Consider the following 22,153-nt stretch of genomic DNA (forward strand, 5'->3'; position numbering starts at 1 on the left):
ATCCTGAAAAACCCTATCACAAAAAATTGGGCTGGTGGAGTGGTTCAAGGTATAGACCCTGAGTTCAAACTCAAGACCACACACACACACACACACACACACACACACACACACACACACACGCACATGAAAAAAAGAATGGCTTCTACAGAAGCCAAGAGTGCACTATGGGGGCTCCGGGATGGCAAGAATGGGGGTTAATTTGCTGGATGGGAGAGAAGGAACCAGCAAAATGTTGGTTCCTAAATTGTAGAAAGTTTTGAATGGTAACCCAGAGAAGTTTACACTTATGAAGAAGAACGAAATGTTACCATTCGCAGATAAATTGATGGAATTGGAGAACATCATTCTGAGTGAGGTTAGCCTGGCCCAAAAGACCAAAAATTGTATGTTCTCCCTCATATGCAGACATTAGATGAAGGGCAAACACAACAAGGGGATTGAACTTTGATCACAAGATAAAAGCAAGTGCACACAAGGGAGATTTGAGGATAGGTAAGACACCTAAAAAATTAGCTAGCATTTGTTGCCCTCAATGCAGAGAAACTAAAGCAGATACTTTAAAGCAACTGAGGCCAATAGGAGAAGGGGACCAGGAACGAGAGAAAAGGTTAGATCAAAAAGAATTAACCTAGAAGGTAACACACACACGCAGGAAATCAATGCGAGTCAACTCCCTGTATAGCTATCCTTATCTCAACTAGCAAAAACCCTTGTTCCTTCCTATTATTGCTTATACTCTCTCTTCAACAAAATTAGAGATAAGGGCAAAATAGTTTCTGCCGGGTAGCGAGGGGTAAGGGGGGGGTAAGGGAGGGGGCGGGGGGAAGGGGGGAGAAATGACCCAAACATTGTATGCACATATGAATAAAACAAAAATTTAAAAAACAAAAAAGAAGTTTAGACTTAATGTTCACAGAGAGTAGGAAGCCACCAAAAGTTTTGGAACAGCAGGCTGGGCACTGGTAATCCTAGCTACTTGAGAGGCTAAAGTCAGGAGGATCGTTGTTTGAGACCAGCCTGGGGAAATAGTTTGAGAGATCCACATCACCAAATAACCAGGCCAACAGGGACTGGAGGTGTGGCTCAAGCAGTAAAGAGCCTGCTTTGCAAGTGTGAAGTCCTGAGTTCAAACCCCAGTCACATAAAAAAATTTTTTTTTGGCTGGGAGTCAGTGGCTCATGCCTGTAATTCTAGCTACTTAGGAGGCAGAAACCAGGAGGATCGAGGTTTGAAGCCAGCCTGGGCAAATAGTTCAAGAGACTCTGTCTCGAAAATACTTAACACAAAAAGGGCTGGTGCAGTGGCTCAAGGTGAAGACCCTGAGTTCAAGCCCCAGTACCACAAAAAAAAAAGGAAAAAAAAATTTTTTTTTTGAACAGAGATGCAACCTAGTTAGTTATGTTTTTTTATTTTGCTTTTTTGTTGTGTTTGTTTTTGAGACAGATCTCACTATGCAGCCTAGGCTTGCCTCAAACTTTCTATCCTCCTGCCTAAGACTCCCTAGTGCTAGACAGATACGATTTACCACATAGATTGATTTGTCATGGGGGCCAATTAGGAGGTCCTGAGGCTCATACTGCTGGGTTTTTTTTTTTTTTTTTTATACTGGGAATAAACCCCAGGGCCTTGCTCTTACAAGGCAAGAACTCTACCAGCTTCCAACTAATAGTAATTTAGAAAATGAAAACCAAACCAAACCAAAATGTCCTATTTTATCATAAAATAAAACAAATACAAAATTAAAGGATTAATAAAATCAGCAAATAAAATTAGAAGAAAACAAAATTAAATATCACTCATGAAACTTGTATGTGTGGGAATGACAAAATTATAAACTTAAATATCAAAGAAGAGATCAAAAAGGTAAACAGCAAGTTTTATAATTTCATCTCAATTAAAAAAGAACTCTTTCTGCCATCTTTCCTTTCTTTCTTTAGCAGTACTGGGTATTGAACTCAGGGCCTCATGCATGCTAGGCAAACACTTAGCCACTGAGCTACATCCCTGACCCTCCAGTGTCTTCCATGCTGCCATAATGATATGTATGAATGACCTGACTAACTCTCTCAAGAGCATCAAAATGCTGAAAAGAGAGGCAAACACCAGGTCCCTTTCTTTTTTCTTTTTTTCTTTCCTTTCTTTAAACACCAGGTCCTTATTAGGCAATGCTCTAAAGCCATTGTCTGGTTTCTAACTATGATGATGAAACATGGTTACATTGTCAAATTTGAAATCATTGTTGATTACAGAGCTGAGAAAATTTTTTGTGAACCTCACAGGCAGGTTAAACAAGTGTGGAGTGGGGCTGGTGGAGTGGCTCAAGCAGTAAAAGTTTGTGAAGCCCTGAGTTTGAACCCCAGTGCCACCAAAAAAAAAAAAAAAAAAAAAAAAGTGTGGAGTGATCAGCCCCAGATCTGATGTGCAGCTTGAAAATCTTGAAAAATGGCAGAACAATTTGCTCCTCTCCAGTCAATGTGGCTTCAGTGTACTTTCAACCTCAGCTGGCATCATGGGCCATGGAGAAGCAAAACGAAAACTTACAAAGGGGAAAATCCTGGTTTTCTTTTTCTAGGGATATATAACATGCATATAAATAAAATGTACTGGAGGTATGGCTCAAGTTGTCTAGCAAGCACAAGGCCCTGAGTTCAAACACAGAAAAAAAAAAAACAAAAAAACAAAAAAAAGCTGACTCACACCAATAATGACAGAAAGACTGAGAGTTCCAGGTTAGCTTAAGTTATTTAGTGAGTTCAAGACCAGCCTGGGCTACACAGGGAGACCCTGCCTCAAAAAAACAAAATAAAAAAGGAAAATAATGACCAATTTGATTACAAACAAATTTACAACTTGAGTCTATGTGTATATGAATAAAAACTAAATCAAACTTCAAAACAAATTTAAAGCATATAACACTGGGAACATATCTGCAGCAAATATGAAAATCTTTTCAAATAACCAATTTGTCCAAGTAAGTTTATTTAAAAAAAAAAAGAAGTTCTGGTAGCTGCCACCTATAATCCTATTTGGGAGGCTGAAATTGGGAGAATCAAGGTTTGAAGCCAGCCTGGGCAAATCGTTCTTGTGACCTCCCAGCTATTTGGGAAGCAGAGGATGGAAGAGTCAAGATTCCAGGGTGCCCATGCCCGGACAAAAAGTTAGCAAGACCCCATCTCAAATAATAAGTTGGGCAGCGTAGCAAGCACCTGTCATCCCCAGCTACGTGAGAGACATAAAGAGAATTACAGTCTGAGGCCAGCCCAGGCAAAAAAATGAGAGACCTTATCCCTAAAATAACTAAAATGAAAAGGAGTAGGGGCATGGCTCAAGTGGTAGAATATCTGCTTAGCAGACATGAGGCCCTGAGATCAAAAACTCCAGCACTGCCAAAAAAGAAAGAAATAAGTTCTTACACTTATGCCCAAGTGGCCTGGACTATTGTCCTCCTGTATTTATGCTTTCCCCTTAACTGGGATGATAGGTGCACACCATCACACCCAGCATTTTATTTTTTATTATTTTTAAATTTTATTTATTTTGCACTACTGGGGCTTAAACTCAGAGCCTACACCTTGAGCCACTTACTTCATCAGGCCTTTTTTGTGATGATTTTTTTTTTTGAGATAGGGTCTTGTATAAACTATTTGCTCAGGCTGGCTTCGAACTGTGATCCTTCTGATCTCTGCCTCCTGAGTAGCTAGGATTACAAGTGTGAGCCACTGTGTTGGGCTAATATCTTTTCTTAGTAGATTTAAACATATGTGTGTGTGTACATATGTATATATATAAATGAGATATAGTTCACATACTATACATACATAAATATACATTTAAGGAATCCAATTCAGTGGCTTCATCATGTCATACAACCATCACCACAATTGATTTTAAAACATTTTCATCATCCCTAAAACTTTTATTCATTAGCAGTCACCTGCTCTTTCAGCCCTAGGTAGCCACTAATCTTCTTTATGTCTCTATGGGTTTGCCTGTTATAGACATTTCATAGAAATGGAATCAGAGCCAGGTGCCAGTGGCTCATATCTGTAATCTTAGCTGCTTAGGAGGCAGAGATCAGAAGGATCAACGTTTTTTAAGCCAACACAGGTAAATAGTTTATGAGACCCTATCTCAAAAATACCCATTACAAAAATGGGCTGGCAGAGTGGCTCAAGTGGTAGAGTGCCTACCTAGCAAGTGCGAGGCTCTGAGTTCAAGTTCCAGTACTGAAAAAAAAAAGTGCTTGCTTAGGCAGCACATATACTAAAATTGGAATAATACAGAAAAAAGTAGCATGGCCCCCTACACAAGAATGACATGCAAGTTCATGAAGCATTCCATGCTTTTATTTATTTATTTATTTGTTTATTTATTTATTTATTTTGGGCTGGGGGTACTCGTGTTTAAACTCAGGGCCTGCACCTTGAGCCACTCCACCAGCCCTTTTTTTGTGATGAGTTTTTCAAGGTTGGGTTTCATGAACTATTTGCCTGGGCTGCCTTTGGCATTCTATATTTTAAAAAAAGAAAATAAAGAAATGGAACTATGCGATACATGGCTTTTTGTGTTTGATCTCTGTCAGCATAATGTCATTTAGATTAAGACTCATCTGTGTTAGGCATGAATGGTAGAGTACTTGCCCGGCATGCGTAAGGTCCTGGGTTCCATCCCCGCACCACAAACAAACAAAGAACACTATTGAGAGAGAGAAAGACAGAAAAGTCTTACCAAGAGGTTAAAAGAATTGAGAAGGGCTGAGGGCTGGGAATGTGACTCAAATGGTAGACTCTCTGCCTAGAAGTGCAAGGCCCTGAGTTCAAACCCCAGCACTGTCAAAAAAAAAAGATACTCGACTCTAGGTAGATGTTTATCCTCCTTGTCATGTTTCAGATTTCCTCAAAACAACAAATACTAACAATAAGAGAAAGAATCCTTTTGAGAGGTAACAAGACCTGAATTAGAGCATTTATGGTAGACTAGGGAGGGAAGGAAGAGACTAGATGCAGTATGGTTGTCACTGAATTATGGGTGGGAAGTGGTTGGGCAGGGTAGAAAGCAATGCTGATGTTTGAAGAAACTGTGAGGACCTTAGTACATGAACTTGAATGGGTATTCCTGAGAAATCATAGCACAGTGATTCAGAGTATGGGCTCCTTCAATAGTCATCCCTGTTTTGAATCCTGGCCCAACTACTGTAGGTGGCTAAAAGAGCAAATTAACCTCTTTGAGCTCTTTCTTCAACTCTAATAATAACATTAATGATAGGGAATAATAACAGCATTTATCTTATAGGGTTAGTTTAAAAAGTGACACAGAATAAACTTTCAGTAAAAATTAGCTATTGTGGCTGGACTCTGGTTGCTCATGCCTGTAATCTTCACACTCAGGAGGCAGAGATCAGGAGGATCAAGGTTTAAGTCCAGCTCAGATAGTCAAATAGTTCTCGAGACTCCATCTCCAAAATAACCAGAGCAAAATGGACTGGAGGTGTTTGTGACTCAAGCAATAGAGTGTCTGCTTTGGAAGCACAAAACCCTGAGTTTAAATCCCAGTCTTCTTCCCCCCACACCACCCAAGCTATTGTGATATATCCAGCAGCCTTATGAGATCAGAAGCTAGGACTTCTCTGTCCCTAGTCACTTGTCAGACCAAAAATAGTTCCTCTGCCTCCTTCCCCCAGCCATCCATCCATGAGGAAGTCCCAGCAGATGAGTTGAAATCTACAAGAGTGGGAATGAATGGGACCCTGTGGTGGGTTGTGTGGGAGGATTGGAGTTGGGGAATAAGGTAGGGTTAGAAACTAACTTGCAGGGCTGGGGAGTGGCTCAAGTGGTAGATCTCTTGTCTAACAAGTGTGAGGCTCTGGGTTCAAACCCCACTACCTCCAAAAAAAGAAAAAAAAAAAAAGAATCTAACTTGCAAAAAATTGCAAATTAAGTAGACCAGGCTAGCAGTAAAGCAGAGAGACCCAGGAACCCTGATCAAAGTTCTCCTGTCCCATTTCAATTTATCAGGATGCTTTCTGACTGATGTGAGGCAGGGGAATGGGAGGAGTTGTCCACTCTGCCCAGTAGATGCTAATTAGTTCATCCTGCCTTCCCTCTTCCCTAGACTTGCTGATAGTATAAAAAAATAAGGATAGCAATGGATTATCTATAAGAAGTTTGTGGGTCTGGCCTCCAGTTGCTTTCCCTCTCGTGCACATACAAGAGGTAGGACATATGAGGAGCTACCCAACTTTACCTGAAGTCTAACACCACATTCCCTTTGCCCCACTCCAGGGTATTGAAATATGAGGCTGGCTACATAGCATGTCTGGTGAGTCTGTCCAGTCTTAACTTGTTCAACTGCCACCACGTGGGTTCTTTGGGTGCTATTTGTTCCATCAGTCTAGTTCCAAGCACCATCTGCCCACCTGCTTCCTCCTGTTGGCCATGACTATCCCATCTTCTTTTTTTGTTTTTGGTGGCACTGGAGTTTGAACTCAGGAGCTCATGCTTGCTAGGCAGGCACTCTACCATTTAAGCCACTCCACTAGCCCTTTTTTGTGTAAGATATTTTCAAGATAGGGTCTTTTGAACTATTTGCCCGTGCTGGCTTTGAACCACCACGATTCTCCTAATCTCTGCCTATGAAGTAGCTAGGATTACAGGCATGAGCCACCAATGCCAGCCCATCTGTCTCTTGTATGTTGCCTTTACCCTACCCAGTGCCCACTCCCCATCTCTGATCCCTCAGGAGCCACCTCTGGTTTCCTTAGACAGATCCCACCATATCCTGGGACCCCTCCATACCTTGTGCAACTTGCTCCCCACTTGAACTATCTTTGGCCTACCTTTTCTAGAACTGTCCCCTTTCATTACCATCAACTCCTTCAACCAACCCCTGCCCACACTTTGCCTCTTCCTAACTCTGGTCCTGACCCCTCTTCCATTTTCCTCTCATCTGTGACCTCTCCATCCCCTCCTTTTACACCTCTACCTGTCTCCTACTCCATTCTTCTTTCCTGACTCTACCTTTCTCTTCAGTCTGATGACCTTAAGCTTCCCACCCCCAGCTAGTCTCTCCAAGGGCTGGAACATGTCATAAGCAATGAGAAGCTGTCTAGACCACTTCCTACAGCAGCTCTTCCCTCAAGAACAACATGTACAGCCTTCACTCTTTCTTTAAATCTATTCTAGGCACAGAGAGGATTTAACTGTCCCTCCAACCCTAGGAATTTCTCTGTGAGTCCCAGTTCTTAATCAACTTAAGAATCCCACCCTGCCAGATCACCTGGGGCCACACCCATGGTAGTGTCTTGATTCCAAGCATCATCACAATCACAAACATGAGACTGGGGTTTACCCAATCTCATTTCTCTGTCCCTTCTCCCTCGGGATCATTTCTGGGCAGGAAACCTTCCCTCAGACTTTCCCTTACTCCTCTTATACATTATCTATGGATGGGAGCCCATCAGAAAAATCCAATCCAACCTGCTGAGTAAGGTAGAAATAGCCTGCAGTGGGGCTGGGAGGGTGAAGCTCTCTAGTGGTCAATTGTCATTTTATCTCCTCCAGACTTTGGGATCAGCATGTGGATTGTCCCTCACAGACATCAAAAGCTCATGCTGGGGCCAGCTTGTACCTGTAATCCTATCTGCTCAGGAGGCAGAGATCTGCAAGATCCTGGTTTGAGGCCAGCTCAGGCAAAAAGTGAGACCCTATCTCAAAAATACCCAACACACAAGTGGCTGAAGTGATAGAGTACCTGCCTAGCAAACACTGAGTTCAAACCCTAGAACCAAAAACAAACAAAAATACCTAATGCACACAAAAAAAAGGGTTGGCTGAGTGACTCAAGTGATCAAGCAAGCATGACATCCTGAGTTCAAACTCCAGTACCTCCAAAAAAAGCCCATACTAGGATCCTGTGTGAAGTGATTGGGTGTTAGTAATCATCAAGAGTTCAGTACTGAACTGGTGGAGTGGCTCAAGCAGTAAGAGTGCCCGCCTAGCAAGCATGAAGCCCTGAATTCAAACTCCAGTACCACCAAAAGAAAAAAAAAAGGTTCAGTATTGGAGGGTGTGGAAGGGGAGGACCTGGAAACAATTCTACCAGAATGGGTTTGAGGAGTGGCTGGGGTGGGCAATCCCAATCAGGCCCAGTAAAAACCAGTTTAAGACCCATATGGAAACAGTCAGTACCCTCTGACTGGAAGAACCAGTGCTTGGGAAGGAGGCACAGCTATTAGATTTGTATTTTGCTTCAACCACAATAGAGCTGCATTGTCGGCACATTTAACTTAGGGCCAGTACACTATGTGCACTCAGCAATCAGAAATTCCATTCTAAACAGCCTGCAGGGGTGAGGGAGCATCTCAAGGACACTGAGTTTACTGATTGAGAGTTTACTGATTCAAGCATTTTATTCACACAAATGGGTCCTAAAAGCAAATCAACTTCTGAACCTAGTGTTCAAACATTGAAACAGCCATTTGTCCAAATAATGGAGGAAAAACTGAGTTGGACTTACTGAGAAGTCCACTCTATTTTAAGTAGACGATTTAAAAAATTTTGACAATATTCAGCTTTTTATCTATGCCTTAACATCATCTCTGTTGTCCTTTGGTGGACTTTCCATAGTCATTCCACCTTTAAGCCTGTTTCTTCCTGTTTAAGACACAGTTCAAGAACTGACTTTAGAGAACCCTAAAGTTTCTAACTATTGATACCCGCCAAGTAGTATGTAAAAAATGTATAGCTTATGGGCTGGGATGTAGCTCAGTGGTAGAGGGCTTGCCTAGCATACTCAGGGCCCTGGGTTCAATCCCAGGACCAAAAGAAAAAAGACAAAAAAAAAAAATTATAGCTTACAAGTAATTTTCTACACAGTATTGTTTTTTATCCTCAAAACTGTCTTGTTGATGGACGCCAGTGGCTCATGGCTCATGTCTGTAAAATCCTAGCTACTCAGGAGGCAGAGTTTAGGAGGATCACAGTTTGAAGCCAGCTCTAAACAAGTAGTTCAGGAGATCCTATCTGGAAAAAAACCATCACAAGAAAGGACTGGTGGAGTGGCTTGAGTGGTAATAGCAGCTGCTAGCAAGTGTGGAGCCATGAGTTCAAGCCCCAATGCTGAAAAAAAAAAACTGTCTTGTAAGATAGATACTATTGTCTTTCCTTTTTTTGTTGTTTTGTTTTTGTTTCTTTTGTGATTTTTGTTGTCGTTTTGTTTTTTTTGAGGCAGGGTATTGCTATGTAGTCTCAACTGCCCCTTGAACTTTCAGTCCTCCTGCCTCAGTTTCCCAAGTATTGGGATTACAGGTGTATACCGCCATGCCCAGCTTATGTCTTTTTTTGTTGTTGCTACTGTAATTTGAACTGAGCATCTCATACATGCTAGACAGATGTTCTCCGACTTGAGCCACTCCACCAGCCCTTTTTGTGTTATTTTTGAGATAGGGTCTCTAGAACTATTTGCTTCGAACTTCAGTCCTCCTGATCTCTGCCTCCTGAGTAGCTAGGATTACAGATGTGAGCCACCAGCACCCAGCCAAGCCCTTTTAGGTGTGTTGGTTTTTTTGAGATAGGGTCTCCAGAATTGTTTGCCCGGGCTGCCCTCAAAACACAATCGTCCTGATCTCTGCTTCCTGGGTAGCTAGGATTACAGATGTGAGTCACTGGTGCCCAGCTATCCCTCCTTTTTTATGGCTGAGGAAATAAACCTCTGAGGTTAAGAAAAATACCCAAGGTTACACAACCAATAGGTGGTGAAGATGAGATTACAATTTTATGAATTTTGGGGCTTTGAGATATAGCTCAGTGGTAGAGCACATACTTAACTTGCATGAGGCCCTGGATTCAATCCCTAGCACCCCTCCCAAAAAATAAAATTAAACAAGAATTCTTATTCAGTGAGTCTCCAGGAATACTACTTTTAGAACAGAATGATGTCATTTTTACATATGCCTTCTTTGCTTTATAAATTCCTATACTCTTAGCCCTTTGGCCTTGCCTTCCTCAAGTTCAAAGTTAAAATCCTGTGGCTATACCACACACTGTGGCTCACTCTTGTAATTCTAGCTACTCAGGAGGCCGAGATTAGGAGGATCGAGGTTCAAAGCCAGCCAGGGCAAATAGTTGAGACCCTATCTCAAAAATGCATTATACAAAACAGGGCTGGTGGAGTGGCTCAAGTGGTGGAGCATCTGCCTATCAAGCGTGAGGCCCTGAGTTCAAATACCAGTACCACCAGAAAAAGAAAAAAATAAATAAATACAAAATAAAATTCAGCTAGGGTAATACAGTCCTGTCTGGGAGTACTATCCTGTCTAGGAGTACTATCCTGGACCTAAGAGGGGTTCACTGGGGCAGTAGGGAAGAAGGGTGCTGACCTAAAGCTGTCAATCCTATATCCCTTCTAGTCTAGCCAAGGAGCCAATTTTCCTGTTTGCACCTTAGTTTTCCCATCTGTAATATGGTCATGATAACTCTTTGCTGTGTGGGTTTCAGAGGGTAGGATCAGATGATGACTGACAGGAAGGTGCTCTGAGGTATGAAACACTCTTTTTTTCAGTGTGTATGCGGGAGGGAGGAAGGTGTAAGTTATCCAAGGAGTCTCTGGGATTGTGCCACTGGCTTGGCCTAGAACACTGTTTCCCTGGGATTGAAACCAGGTCCTCTTTCCATTCTCGACGTCAGAATCTAGGCTTTGTTTATTATTCTTTTTTGTTTGAGTCAGGATCTCACTATATAGCCCAGGCTTGCCTTAAACTCAAGATCCTCCTGCCCCTGCCTCCCTAGTGCTGAGATTATAAGCATGTACCACCACACCTGTCTTTGTTTATCATTCTTGACTCCTCTCTTAACTACTAAGGCTTCAAAGAAGGTTTTACAGAGCATATGGGACCTTGCCCCTCAACTCACTAGAGATAGGGAACAGTTTGAATCAAGAGCTTTAGGTCCTGGGCAGCAGCAATATCCAGACAACTCTGGGCAAATACAGGGAGTACTGTCATCAAGTTCAAGTTCACTGCCTAGCGCTCAACCTTAGCCTGAATCTGGCAAGAGGCCTCTTAGGAGTCCCTCACCCCTTTACTGTCATCCTGAGCCTAGCCCAGAAAAGACAGCCTTTACCCAAGATATATAACCCATCTTTAGGGAACTGTAGTCTGATGAGAAGGAACTCCTCACTCTTGTGCAGTGTATTAGTTTCCTAGGACTGACATAACAAATTTTTACACGTTTGGTGCTTTACAACAGAAATTCATTCTTTCACAGTTTTGAAGACCAGAAGTCCAAAACCAGAAGTCAGCAATGTTTGCTTATTCTGAGAACGCTGGATTCTGAGAGAGAATCCATTACATGACTCTTTCCTAGTTTCTAATAGCTGTCAACAATTCTTGGTGGCTGTTGGGCCAGCTCCAGTGATAGCTCAGAAACCAACTGCATAGCTTTGGGCAGATCCAGTTCCAGTTCCTTCACAGGCTCCAGTGGTGCCGCAAGAGCCAGGGCTGCCTATGCATTAGCCGCCAGCTGCAAAGCAGGGACCTGGGCCAACACCAGCATCAGATCTACCCTATCTCTGTCCCCCACCTACTACTCTGCCTATTGTTTACATTTACCTGTTCCAATTAAATCCCTCTATATAAAAAAAAAAATTATTGTGGGCCTGAGATTGTAGGCTCATCACTAATTTCTGCCTCTCTCTTCTGTGTCTGTTTTCTCCTTTTCAGTCTTATAAGGCTATTCATTATTGGATTTAGTGCTCACCTTAATCAGAAAGAGATCAGGAAGATCTCTTCTTGAGATCCTTGCCTTAATTACATCTGCAAGGGCATGTATTCCAAGTAAGATCACAGTCCAAGGTTCTGACTGGATATATCTTTTGGAAGTAATAACTCAACCTGCAATAAGAAGCTTCCTCTTTCCTGGCACACCTATAATCTTAGCTGCTCAGGAAAGAGAGATCAGGAGGATCTCAGTTTGAAGCCAGCCAGGGCAAATGGTTTGCAAGACCCTATCTTGAAAATACCTAACACAAAAAGGGCTGGTGGAGTGGCTCAAGGTATAGGACCTAAGTTCAAGCCCCAGTACCACAAAAAAAAAAAAAAAAGCTTCCTATTGATATTAATTAATTTTGGTACTGGGGATCAAACTGATGGCCTTGTGTATGCTAAGCATTCACTCTACCACTGAGCTGCATCCCCATCATGGAGCTTCTAGTTTGATGGTGGAAACCTACCTCATTCTTGAAGAATCAGTCCTGAGTTTTAGAGGAGAAATCTTAACTTTTTTTTTTTGGCAAGATACTGAGGTTTGAACTCAGGGCCTCATGCTTGCTAGGCAGGTGTTCTAACATTTGAGCTGCAACTCTAATCCTTTTTGCTTTAGTTATTTTTCAGACAGGGGCTCAAGTTTTTGCCCGGGGTAGGCCTTAGACCTTGATCCTTCTATCTATGCCTCTGAGTAGCCAGGATCACAGACATGATCCACTGTGCCCAGTTGTAATCTACTCCTACTTTTTTTTTTTTTGGTGGAGCTTGAAGTTGAACTGAAGACCTTTTGCCTACAACCCTTTTTATGTAGGGTCTCACTTTATGTCTAGGTGGGCCTGAACAATGATCTTGCGATCTGTGCTTCTCTTCATAGCTACACTCAGCCATTGCTCGAGATGGAAATCTTGTAAACTTTTTGTCTGAGATGGCCTGGAACTTTTTTTCTCCTGCTGTCTGTTCTTGGATTACAGACTTGAGCCACCACAGCCAGTCTCCATCCCTACTTTAAGAAGCCCCTTTAGACAGGTGGGATGGTATATGCCTATAATCCCAGCACTCATGAGGTTGAGGCAGGAGAATCTCAAGTTTGAGTCCACCTAGACAACAAGGAAAGTTGAGGTCACCCTGGGCTACATAGAGAGACTTTGTCTGAAAAACAAAAGCTCTTTTATCCCTTGGTTTGATCCCTAGCACCACATGGAAAATGAAGAGGAAGACCTTGATTCCCAGTCTGGTCCTCATGAGTCTTTAAATTGAGAAAGGTCAGTATGGGCAGAATAGAGACCACTATTCTCTATTCAACAATTTGAGGACACTGATGTCCTATTCATGCCTAGCTTTTTCTTTTCTATTAGCCCTGGCTTGAAGACATGAGCCAGCATAACTGTCCATGTCCTTCCTTGTTTGTGACATGGCTACATCTGAGCATCACCCAGTTGGCTTTTCATCTATAGATTTCCTCAACCCCTTAAGGAAAGATTTTTAAGGGAACAAACTTAGAATCCATTACCTTGGGCACCAGTGAGTGACAGATATGAGGAAGGAAGAGATGATTGGTTGGTAGTAGGGAATTGAAGCTGGGGAACAGAGCTGAGACGGGTAGGGCAGACTTGGGACTGACTGAGATCTGTTCCCCTTTTGTTTTCTTGATGGTTTCTGAGCTGTCCCCACCTACATGACCTCTTGGAACTCAGCTTCCAAAAAACTATTCACAGCCAGGCACCAGTGGCTCACACCTATAATCCTAACTACTCAGGAGACAGAGATCAGAAAGATTTCGTTTCAAAACCAGCCCAGGCAAATAGTTCAAGAGACCCTATATCAAAAAAACACATCACAAAAAAGGGCTAGTGGAGTGGCTCAAGGTGTAGGCCCTGAGTTCAAACTCCAACACCAGAAAAAGAAAAAAAAAAAAAAAGACTTTCAGAAGACTATATATCACCTTGGAATCTGAATGACTGCCAAAGTCTGAGAACTTGAAACCTATGAAAGATAAGAAGTCTGTGCCACCAGAACATCTAGGAGGCCCTAGAGGCACTGGGAGGCCCAAGATGAATTGGGTTTTTTCTCTCTCAGAGTCAGCACCTCACTCTGCTTCCTTAGCCCTTCATAGCTCCTTCCCTTTCCCTGTATTCCCCGGATAATGAAAACTGCTGGGAGATCTCATCTAGCCCAGCTGATCTCTTTGGCTCCATGTGTTGGCATAATTCTGATGAGAATCCTCCAGGGACCCTCTCTCTCTCTGCCTCTTCCTCCCAGTATTCTAACCTGAGAGCTTCGGCTCTGCTTTCCAGAGCAAGGACATTTCCCTGTTTCTCCCTTCTGGGCTCTCCTCCCCATTCCTACCTTTCTTTCTCCTCTGCATCTGCTCCAGCTCTGCCTTCTTAGTCATCTCTTATTCTGTGTCTTTGTTCTTGTTCTTGCTCCTGTCCTGTGTTGCTCCTGTGTAGAGACCTTTGGAACCAGGCCCTGTCCTTGCCTTCTCTTGGGGAATTAGAGTCAAAATCAGTTTAAGACTTCTCTCTGCAGCTGGTGAGTTACCCTGCTCACTCCATTCTCACTTCACAGCCTGATTCAGCCTTTTTCCCCACCTGAATTTTTGTTTCCCAACAGAAGTGGAGACCCATGCAAAAATAGTGTGAGCACAGTTTGCAGCTCGCATGGCCCATTAGGCTTGAAATTGTGATTCTCAAAGTCTTTTTTTCTTTTACTTTTTAAAATGGTGTTGGAAATTAAACCCAGGACTTTAGTAGTGCTGTTTAAGTGTTCTATCATTGACCTACATCCCCAGCCCTCAAAAAGTTTTTTATTTAAGAGATTTACCTCTGTTTCACATTTTGTGTATAAAGTAAAGTGAGACTATTGCTTTCTTTTTTTTTTTTTTTGTGGTGCTGGGGCTTGAACTCAGGGCCTACACCTTGAGCCACTCTACCAGCCCTTTTTGTGTGAAGGGTTTTTTGAGATAGGGTCTCTCAAACTATGTGCTTGGGCTGGGTTCAAATCAAGATCCTCCTGATTTCTGCCTCCTGAGTAGCTAGGATTATAGGTGTGAGCCATCGGTGTCCAGCTACTTTATTGATTTTTTAATAAGGTCTGGCATTCTTATATTTCAAATTCATAGAAAATGTGACTTTCAGTTTCTTTCCCAGTTCCAGTCCTAAAGAGAAGAATCCTGGCAGCTCAGCCTCCCTTTCTTCTGGGTGACACTGTCCTAGTACAATTCCAGGAACTCTTTCCTCTCTCCATGATTCTGCTCCCTGAATTCTTTCCTGACTTCCTGACCTCCTCCTCTCTTACCCTCAGAGAACCTTGATTTACTACCTCTAGAGGTTTTCTCAGGTCTTAAAGTGAGAAATCTGCAAGTGTGTGCATGTTTGAGAGTAATGGGTGGAGCTGGCAGTGACAAGAGTAACCACCAGGGGGAACCTGTGCCTAAGAAGAGGCTAAGTGGGGGCCTTGGGCCTCCCTCCACATGCCTTCTCAGCAGTGTGACAAACATTCTAGCCTGGGGTGGCTCCCTGGGGAGCTGGGATTATACAGCTGCCCCCACCCTCCAGTTTCCCTCTCTTTACCTGACTACTGAGGTTAGAGTGAACCAAATTCTGGTGCATCTGTATATAATATAGAACATTTCTTAAACACAGGTTCCTTAGTGGCCAGATTTGATGTAGGGATCAATTTTTTAGTACTCTGACTATAATTCACAACTTCTACGAGCCCCTGATGCCCATCCTTCTGGATCCTCACTGACTGAAGCTTCTCCACTCCTCCTTTCCTGAGTTGGGGATCTGGGATCCCCTAGTTATGTCCTCCCCACAACTCCCAAGATGGTCCTGACTCAGGGGCCTCTTTGTCCCTACTATTGCCCCAGAGGGCCCAGTTCTTCCATCAGACTCACTTGCCTTTTTTTTTCCATCAATTTCATCTACATCAACCAGTCAGTGTAGCCGATAGGAAAACAGGAAGAGAGCCAGAAAAAATCTCTAAAGCCTAGAGATCTCTTCTTCCTGCCCAGGCCATGGGGACCAGTCAGATCCTATATCCTCACTAATAACTGAACCTAGTATAAGCCTGGCATTGTGATACATGCTGAGGTTATGAAAATATAAATAACTATGGGCTGTGCCCTCAAGGAACTTGTGTGCTAATTAGGGAGACAAACAAATAACTAGGTAATCACATCAAAGAAGAAAAGCTGAGAGCAGACTGGAAAGAAGGGATGTTTCTGTTAGGAGTTTGGTTTTCCTCTCATTATTGAAGTAGGTGCTGAACTTGATTAGATTTGCTTGTTGTAAACTCTGGGTAATCAAAATTAGATTTTTTTTTTTTTTTGGCAGTACTGGGATTTGGCCTCAGTTGAACTCAGAGCCTCAGGCTTGCTAGGCAGGTGCTCTAGCACCTTTTTTTTGTGTTGGTGTTTTTTCCAGATAGGGTCTCACAAACTATTTGCTTGGGACTGGCTTTAAACCACCATTTTCCTGATCTCTGCCTCCTAAGTAGCGAGGATTATAGGCATGAGCCACCGTCACTTGGCTTCAAAATTAGATTTAAGGAGACAGAGATACCAGTTAGAAAACTACTTTACAATCTCAATGACAGGTGGCCAGGGCCAAGCTGAAGGCTGGGTGAGGGTATGGGAAGAAAGGAGAATGGTTCTTTGTCTATTTTCTTTCAGGTCACATGTGGAAGAAGGGGTGTGCCTCTGACCTCTGACCCTTGCAGGCTGGTAGAAGAGGTAGGAGGTCTGAGCTTCTGGGTAGGTGACAAAGATGACCCTAGGCCAGAGGGCAAGAGTACTCCCAAAAGTGTGCCTCATCTCTGGTGTTCCTTGAGGTTTACAGAGCAGTACCTCCACGTGGACATACCTCCTCTTGCCCAGGGACCTCGGGTCTGAAACCTTGTTCACTATTCAAAACCCTCAACCTGAGACTGTCCCACTTTTCTCAGGTACCCAAGGTCAAGGACCTCAGCTCCTGGATCTCCCATTCAGTTTCTAACTTCTTGCTCAGGGACTTCCCACTAATCAGACTTCAGACATGGGTTTTCTACCTGCCAGGAAGAGAAGGCCACACCAAGCCATCTCTTCAGTAACTGTCTCACACACTCACCAAATCCCAGTCAGACCATGATATTTGCCTCCCTAAGATGTTCTCCGAAGTCTTGAGATGCAGTTTGGGATTTGCTGGACTCTCCATGTTAGAAGTGGGGGATGAGCAAGGGTAAAACACCCAGCTGGTAAAGGCAGGTGAAAGTTAATGTTCAAGACTACTTGCTCTCCTCACATCTGCCATGCTGGTGGTCTCCATGTACAGGCCCTACTAATGGGTGGCCCTGAAAACTTCCTGTCACTTCCATACAACTCTAATGAAGTCTTAACCTACTTTTTTTTTTTTTTTTTTTCAGTGATACTGGGGTTTGAACTCAGGGCCTAGTGCTTGCTAGGCAGGTACTGTACTAATTGATCCATGCCCCAGCCCCTTTTTTGCTTTGGTTATATTTTAAGGTAGGGTCTTACATTTCTGCTTGGGGTCAGCCTCAGACCACAATCCTCCTACCTACAGACTCTTAGTAGCTGGAATCACAGATGAATGCCAGCACTGTCCAACTTAGTGAGTGAGATGGGAGTCTTGCCAACTTTTTTCCTCTGGGCTGGCCTTGAATTGAGATCCTCCTTATTTCCTCTTCTGAGTAACAGGGATTACAGACATAAGCCACCGTGCCCAGCCAAAGTCTATTTTTTTTTTTTTTTTGCTGGTACTGAGGTTTGAACTCAGAATCTCACACTTACTAGGCATGTGGCCTACCTACCACCTTTCTTATGGTCCCAGGGCCTAATGAGTAGAATTCCTTCTTTTCTAGACACAGAGGAAGCCCAAGGCAAATCTCAGACTGAAAAGAAACCACAATTTAAAAAAAGAATCTACAAAGGACCTGCAGAGTGGCTCAAACAGTAGATCGGCCTAGTAAGTATAAGGTCCTGAGTTTAAACCCCAGTACTGCCAAGATAAATAAATAAATAAATAAATAAATAAAATAAAGAGAATCCACAATTCAGTAGGAACATGAATAGGAAGCAGTTTTCTCCTGTTGGCCACCCTCAGCTTTCCACTGAGGAGACGACATAATGGGCTCAGCTTCAAGACTAAGTGAAAGAGGAACCCCTCCCAGACCAGGAAGGAGTTGAGGTGGAAGCTGAGGAGGAACTATCAGCAGCTTAACTGCCAGTAGCTTGATTCCTTATGTTGGTAGACAGCCTGGCTTGAGGGCCAGGATTAGAGTCATCCAAGCCTTGGATGAGAAAGTGTTGTCCTAAGACTTCTGTGAGGCTAAGGAGCCATCCCATACCTGGTCATGCAGATGAGCCACCTTGGGATCTCCACAAGGCTGAGGAACTAACATCAACCAAGGACATGACTGAAGAGCTACTCCTTTCCTCTGAGAGGTTGCAGAACTGACCCTAGTCCTACAATCCAAGTTGTAGATCGTAGTTGAGAACAAGGTTGAATGGCAATTCTTACACTGGTCCCCTTAGACAAGGTGTAGTTAGGGTCCAGGATGAGTAGCAGTATCTAGGGTCCAATCCTAAGCCAGAACTAGGTAGAAGGGCCACTCCAATAGAAGTTGGCATAGATCAAGGCCTCTACGGGTGGAGGTGGTCTTTTTTTTCTGGTGTATTAGAGTTTGAACTCAGGGCCTCACACTTGCTAGGCAGACACTCTACCACTTCACCAACTAGAGGGTGTCTTGTTGACTAAACCAGACAAGCAGAAATCTTGGCTTAGGGAGTCAGTAAGAACATGTGGCCCTTCAAGTAACTCTGCTCCCAGTGACTCCTACTGCTAAGTCAGAGGGCCCTGCAGGCAGCTTGCCTGTTTGTGGCAAATCTTCCTTGAAACCAGGGACTGCTCCAGGATTCCTGGGGAGAAACAGGCATGGGGTCAGGGCCCATCACAGACCTTACTTGGGAGAAGAGGCTGAGGAAAGGAAGATGTAGCTCTGCTATAGGATGCTAGAGTAGCCAGCATTGAGCCAATTGGGCTTGGATGAGGAGTGCATCCAAGCCCAATCAGGCAGGAGCTACTGGGCTGTATGGTGAGGTTGTTCAAACGTTACGGTTGCCACTTTCTAGCTGACTTACTTGGTCACCCCAGTCCTTACACTTAAGTCTTTCTAGACCTCTATTTCCTTCACCTGGAAAATGGGGGGATAACATTAGTACTTTCCCAGTGGGATTATGAGAAGCATTAGATGAGAAATTATATAAAGACCAGCCTAGAATATATGAAATGCTCATAAATGTTTCTTTTTTTTTATAAATAGCACAAGATTCGATGTTATTTTCTTAATTGGAAGTGGTTGCTTTGGCCAGTGGATCCAGATTCACCCACTCCTTGTATAACCCACAACTCAGACCCTCAGCTGTTCAAAAACAAACGTATATATTTAACATTTACACATATGTCTTAAAATTGCTTCAGAAGAGAGGAGTATTGCACACACAGTTTCCACCTTGTCCCCTTCCAACTCCTAGACATTTTTCCCTGATCACTGTGTCCTATAAGCGATTTCCTGTGTTAGTCACACAGAGACCCTGTCCAGCTGGTGCCCAGGCCTCCAGGTCTGGTTGGTCTGATGCCTTGAGGGTAGCAATAGGTTCCCGAGGTGGGGTGGGGGGTGGAGTACCTGGGTCCCATAGGATATCCTCATATGGGCTTAGAACTGGGCCTGAGGGCCGTCCTTGAGCCCCAGTCTGCTCCAACAGGGCTCTAAGCAAGCCCACTGTGAGAGGGGGCTCTGCTCCAGGTTCAGGAAATGGGGCAGGGGGTCCCACCTCATCTGGGAGGTGTGACTGCAGTAGAAGCAGGAGCTCATCTGGAGCGACTTCTGGTGGGCACAGGCGGCAAAGGAGAGGGAGGTGAGCATCAAGGCGGCGGTGCTGGGCAAACTCACCCAGTAGCAGTTTAAAGATTTCACTTCGAAGCAAGGGGCTGGAGGGGCCTAGGGCCAGGCCAGCCTCCAAAGCCCGCTCCCACTGCTCCTTTTGCACCAGCTGCTCCACAGCTTGCAACACAGCTTTGGGCCGCCCACTGCCCAGGAGCAGCTCTAGCTCCAGTGCCTCAGGCCTGTTCCCCTCCTCACCTAGAACTGCCAGGGCTCGGCGATAGAGGGGCAGCCCTGGGCTTCCAGCCCCCCAGCCTGGCCCGCCCTGCTGCTGTGCCAGTTCCACAAAGGGGGGCAGCCATCGAGGTTCTAGCCGGCATAAGCATTGGCATAGGAGTTCAAAAGGAGGCAGTATCCCATTGGGGGGGTCCTTTCCAGCTATTGTACCCCCTAGCACCTTCTTCCACACATCAGGGGGAGCTTGAGACCTCAGTCTGCCAGTCCCATCTGGCTGGAGCTGTAGGGCTCGAAGAGTGGCGCCCCAGGCTGCAGTAGGAAGGGCTTGGAAAACAGTGTTGAGCTGGGCCAGCTGGTCTCCAGTCAACTCAGTCCTCAGTAGACGTGCCACTTCATGCTCTGCCAGCTCAGTCCAGCCAGCCTCCTCATCATCCCCAGCTACCAGCTGGGCCTTGAGCTGCTCTAAACTCCGGTAATCCCGAAGTTCAGCTCTCAGTGTAGTCAACAGGGTAGATGGGGGCAAGTGGCCCTGGAGGATAGAGGCCAAGGTCTGAGGTGCCTGGAATGTGCTGTTGTGTCTCAGTTCCTCTGGAGTGAGCTGGGCACCCCGCAGACTCCGCCGCTGGTAGTAACTGCAGGCCTCCTCAAACACCAGATCCTTGGCTGAGGGCAGCTCAAGGCCCTGGGGGACTTCCCAACCTACACAGAACAAACCCAAGGCTGAAAGCAAACAAAGACCCCCTTGGGTCTCCAGCTTTTCCTTGTCCATGCCAGGAGGTGGGGGTTCCAGCAAATGTACTCGGTCTGTACTTAGGACCTTCCTCTCCAGCAGCTGTCCACTGCCCATGTCCAGCAGTTCCAAGGTGGAGCCCAGCACACAGGCCAGAGTGCCCTGAAATATTCCTAGGGCTGCAGACCCCACAAGGCCTGCAGGTGCCTCTTGCAGAGTGCCCACCACTCGGTTACCACCATGGGACTGTACTAGGCTCACTGTGCCTCTGAAGTCAAGCAACAGCAGGCCCTGAGGAGTTGGGGCCCAGGTATGTATAGCCAATGGCTCCCTAGGGGACAGCAACCCAGGAAGACTTCGGAGCAGGGTTCGAAAGTCCCAGGTGTCTCCTTGTCTGGGATTCAGGCTTTTACTATGGGAGAGGCCAAGACATGGGGCAGCCACTATCACTTTGCCCTTGCTTGGGCTCCAGATGAGCAGAATGTGGGCCACACCAGGCCAAGTGGTGGCAGTGGGCACCAGGAAGAGGTCCTTGTGGGAGGCCATCATTTCAAAAGGGGGGCAGTGGTGCAGCAGGACGTGTGTGCGGCCCAGGCTGGTACCAGGCTCTCCACTTGCCTCTAACGTCCTGACGCACACGCAGTAGCTGAAAGCGGTTGCAGGTTGCCCTAACGGGTTCTCAGTGCCGGACTGACGCTCCTCACACCATACCAGGCGGCCTCGGGGCGCCGCCACGGCTACTACGCGGGCTCCGCCACCCCGACACAGTTCGGTGCTCTGAAGCAGCTGCCAGCCAGGCTTCATCCCGGCACCCCACACTTCGGCTAGGCCACTCTCCCACACCAGGATCAGCGCGGGTCGCGCCGGCCACGGCAGGAAGAAGGCGTCTAGTGGTGAGGGGTGGCCCTCGGGCCAGGCACGTTCCAGTTCCGCGCCGGGTCCACGCACAGCTACCAGGAGCTGCTGGCTGGGCGCCCCTGGACGTCTCAACAGCAGCAGGTGGCGGCCATCCGGGCTGCAGCGGACTCGGACGGCTGGGTCCCCGGCCAACAACTCTCGGAGTTGGGCCGCGCCGCTGAAGTTGCTCAGGTCCGAAAGCAGGCGCAGAGTACCCGCACGCTTCATGGTGCCTCCCGCACCGGAGCTCTCCTAGGCTCAGCCGCCCCGTGGGTGAGGCCCGGCTCTCGGTCAGTGAGCGGTTCTCCGGAGTCGAGAGCCGGGCTGAGACTTCCGTCCGGGGTGAGCGAGGTGGGCCCAGGCCCGGCCTGAATGTTGACTCCGCCCGGCCCGGCCGGGCTGGCTCAAGCGTTATCCCAGTGTACACCCTGCCGGCGCGACACGCCCACCGGAGGAGGAGCCACCGCGGGACCGGGGGCGGGACCGAGGGCGGGACCGGGGGCGAGGGCGAGCAGCCACCACAGCTTTGCCCCGGGGACGCTTTCTCAGCAGAGCTGTAGGTCAGTTGTCCCGGCCCCGGGAAGCGGTGACTTAAAGTCTAACTCAGATCCGCTGGGCTCTGAACTCAGAGCGTCCCTTTCCCAAGT

At 45.7% G+C, this 22,153-nt stretch overlaps 1 protein-coding gene and 1 non-coding gene across 3 annotated transcripts; one reads left to right on the forward strand and one right to left on the reverse strand.

Moving 5' to 3' along the window:
• Positions 1-4,242: 4,242 nt before the first annotated feature.
• LOC141425195 (U6 spliceosomal RNA) lies at positions 4,243-4,350 on the forward strand. The gene has a single exon (XR_012450284.1). It is a non-coding gene; the product is annotated as a U6 spliceosomal RNA (small nuclear RNA).
• Positions 4,351-4,413: 63 nt separating this feature from the next.
• Hps6 (HPS6 biogenesis of lysosomal organelles complex 2 subunit 3) lies at positions 4,414-21,939 on the reverse strand. Of its 2 annotated transcripts, XM_074078453.1 has the most exons (2): positions 19,445-21,939; positions 4,414-4,698 (listed from the first exon to the last, which is right to left on the reverse strand). In XM_074078453.1, exons 1-2 carry the CDS (start codon positions 21,732-21,734, stop codon positions 4,547-4,549), a joined length of 2,442 nt encoding a protein of 813 aa, XP_073934554.1. In that variant the 5' UTR covers positions 21,735-21,939; the 3' UTR covers positions 4,414-4,546. The 2 variants fall into 2 exon arrangements, with proteins under 2 accessions (XP_073934554.1, XP_020026818.1); XM_020171229.2 differs by lacking the exon at positions 4,414-4,698 and having other exon boundaries at positions 14,609-21,938.
• Positions 21,940-22,153: the final 214 nt, after the last annotated feature.

The sequence above is a fragment of the Castor canadensis genome, chromosome 7 (genome assembly GCF_047511655.1).
Source record: "Castor canadensis chromosome 7, mCasCan1.hap1v2, whole genome shotgun sequence".
Taxonomy (NCBI): Eukaryota; Metazoa; Chordata; class Mammalia; order Rodentia; family Castoridae; genus Castor; species Castor canadensis.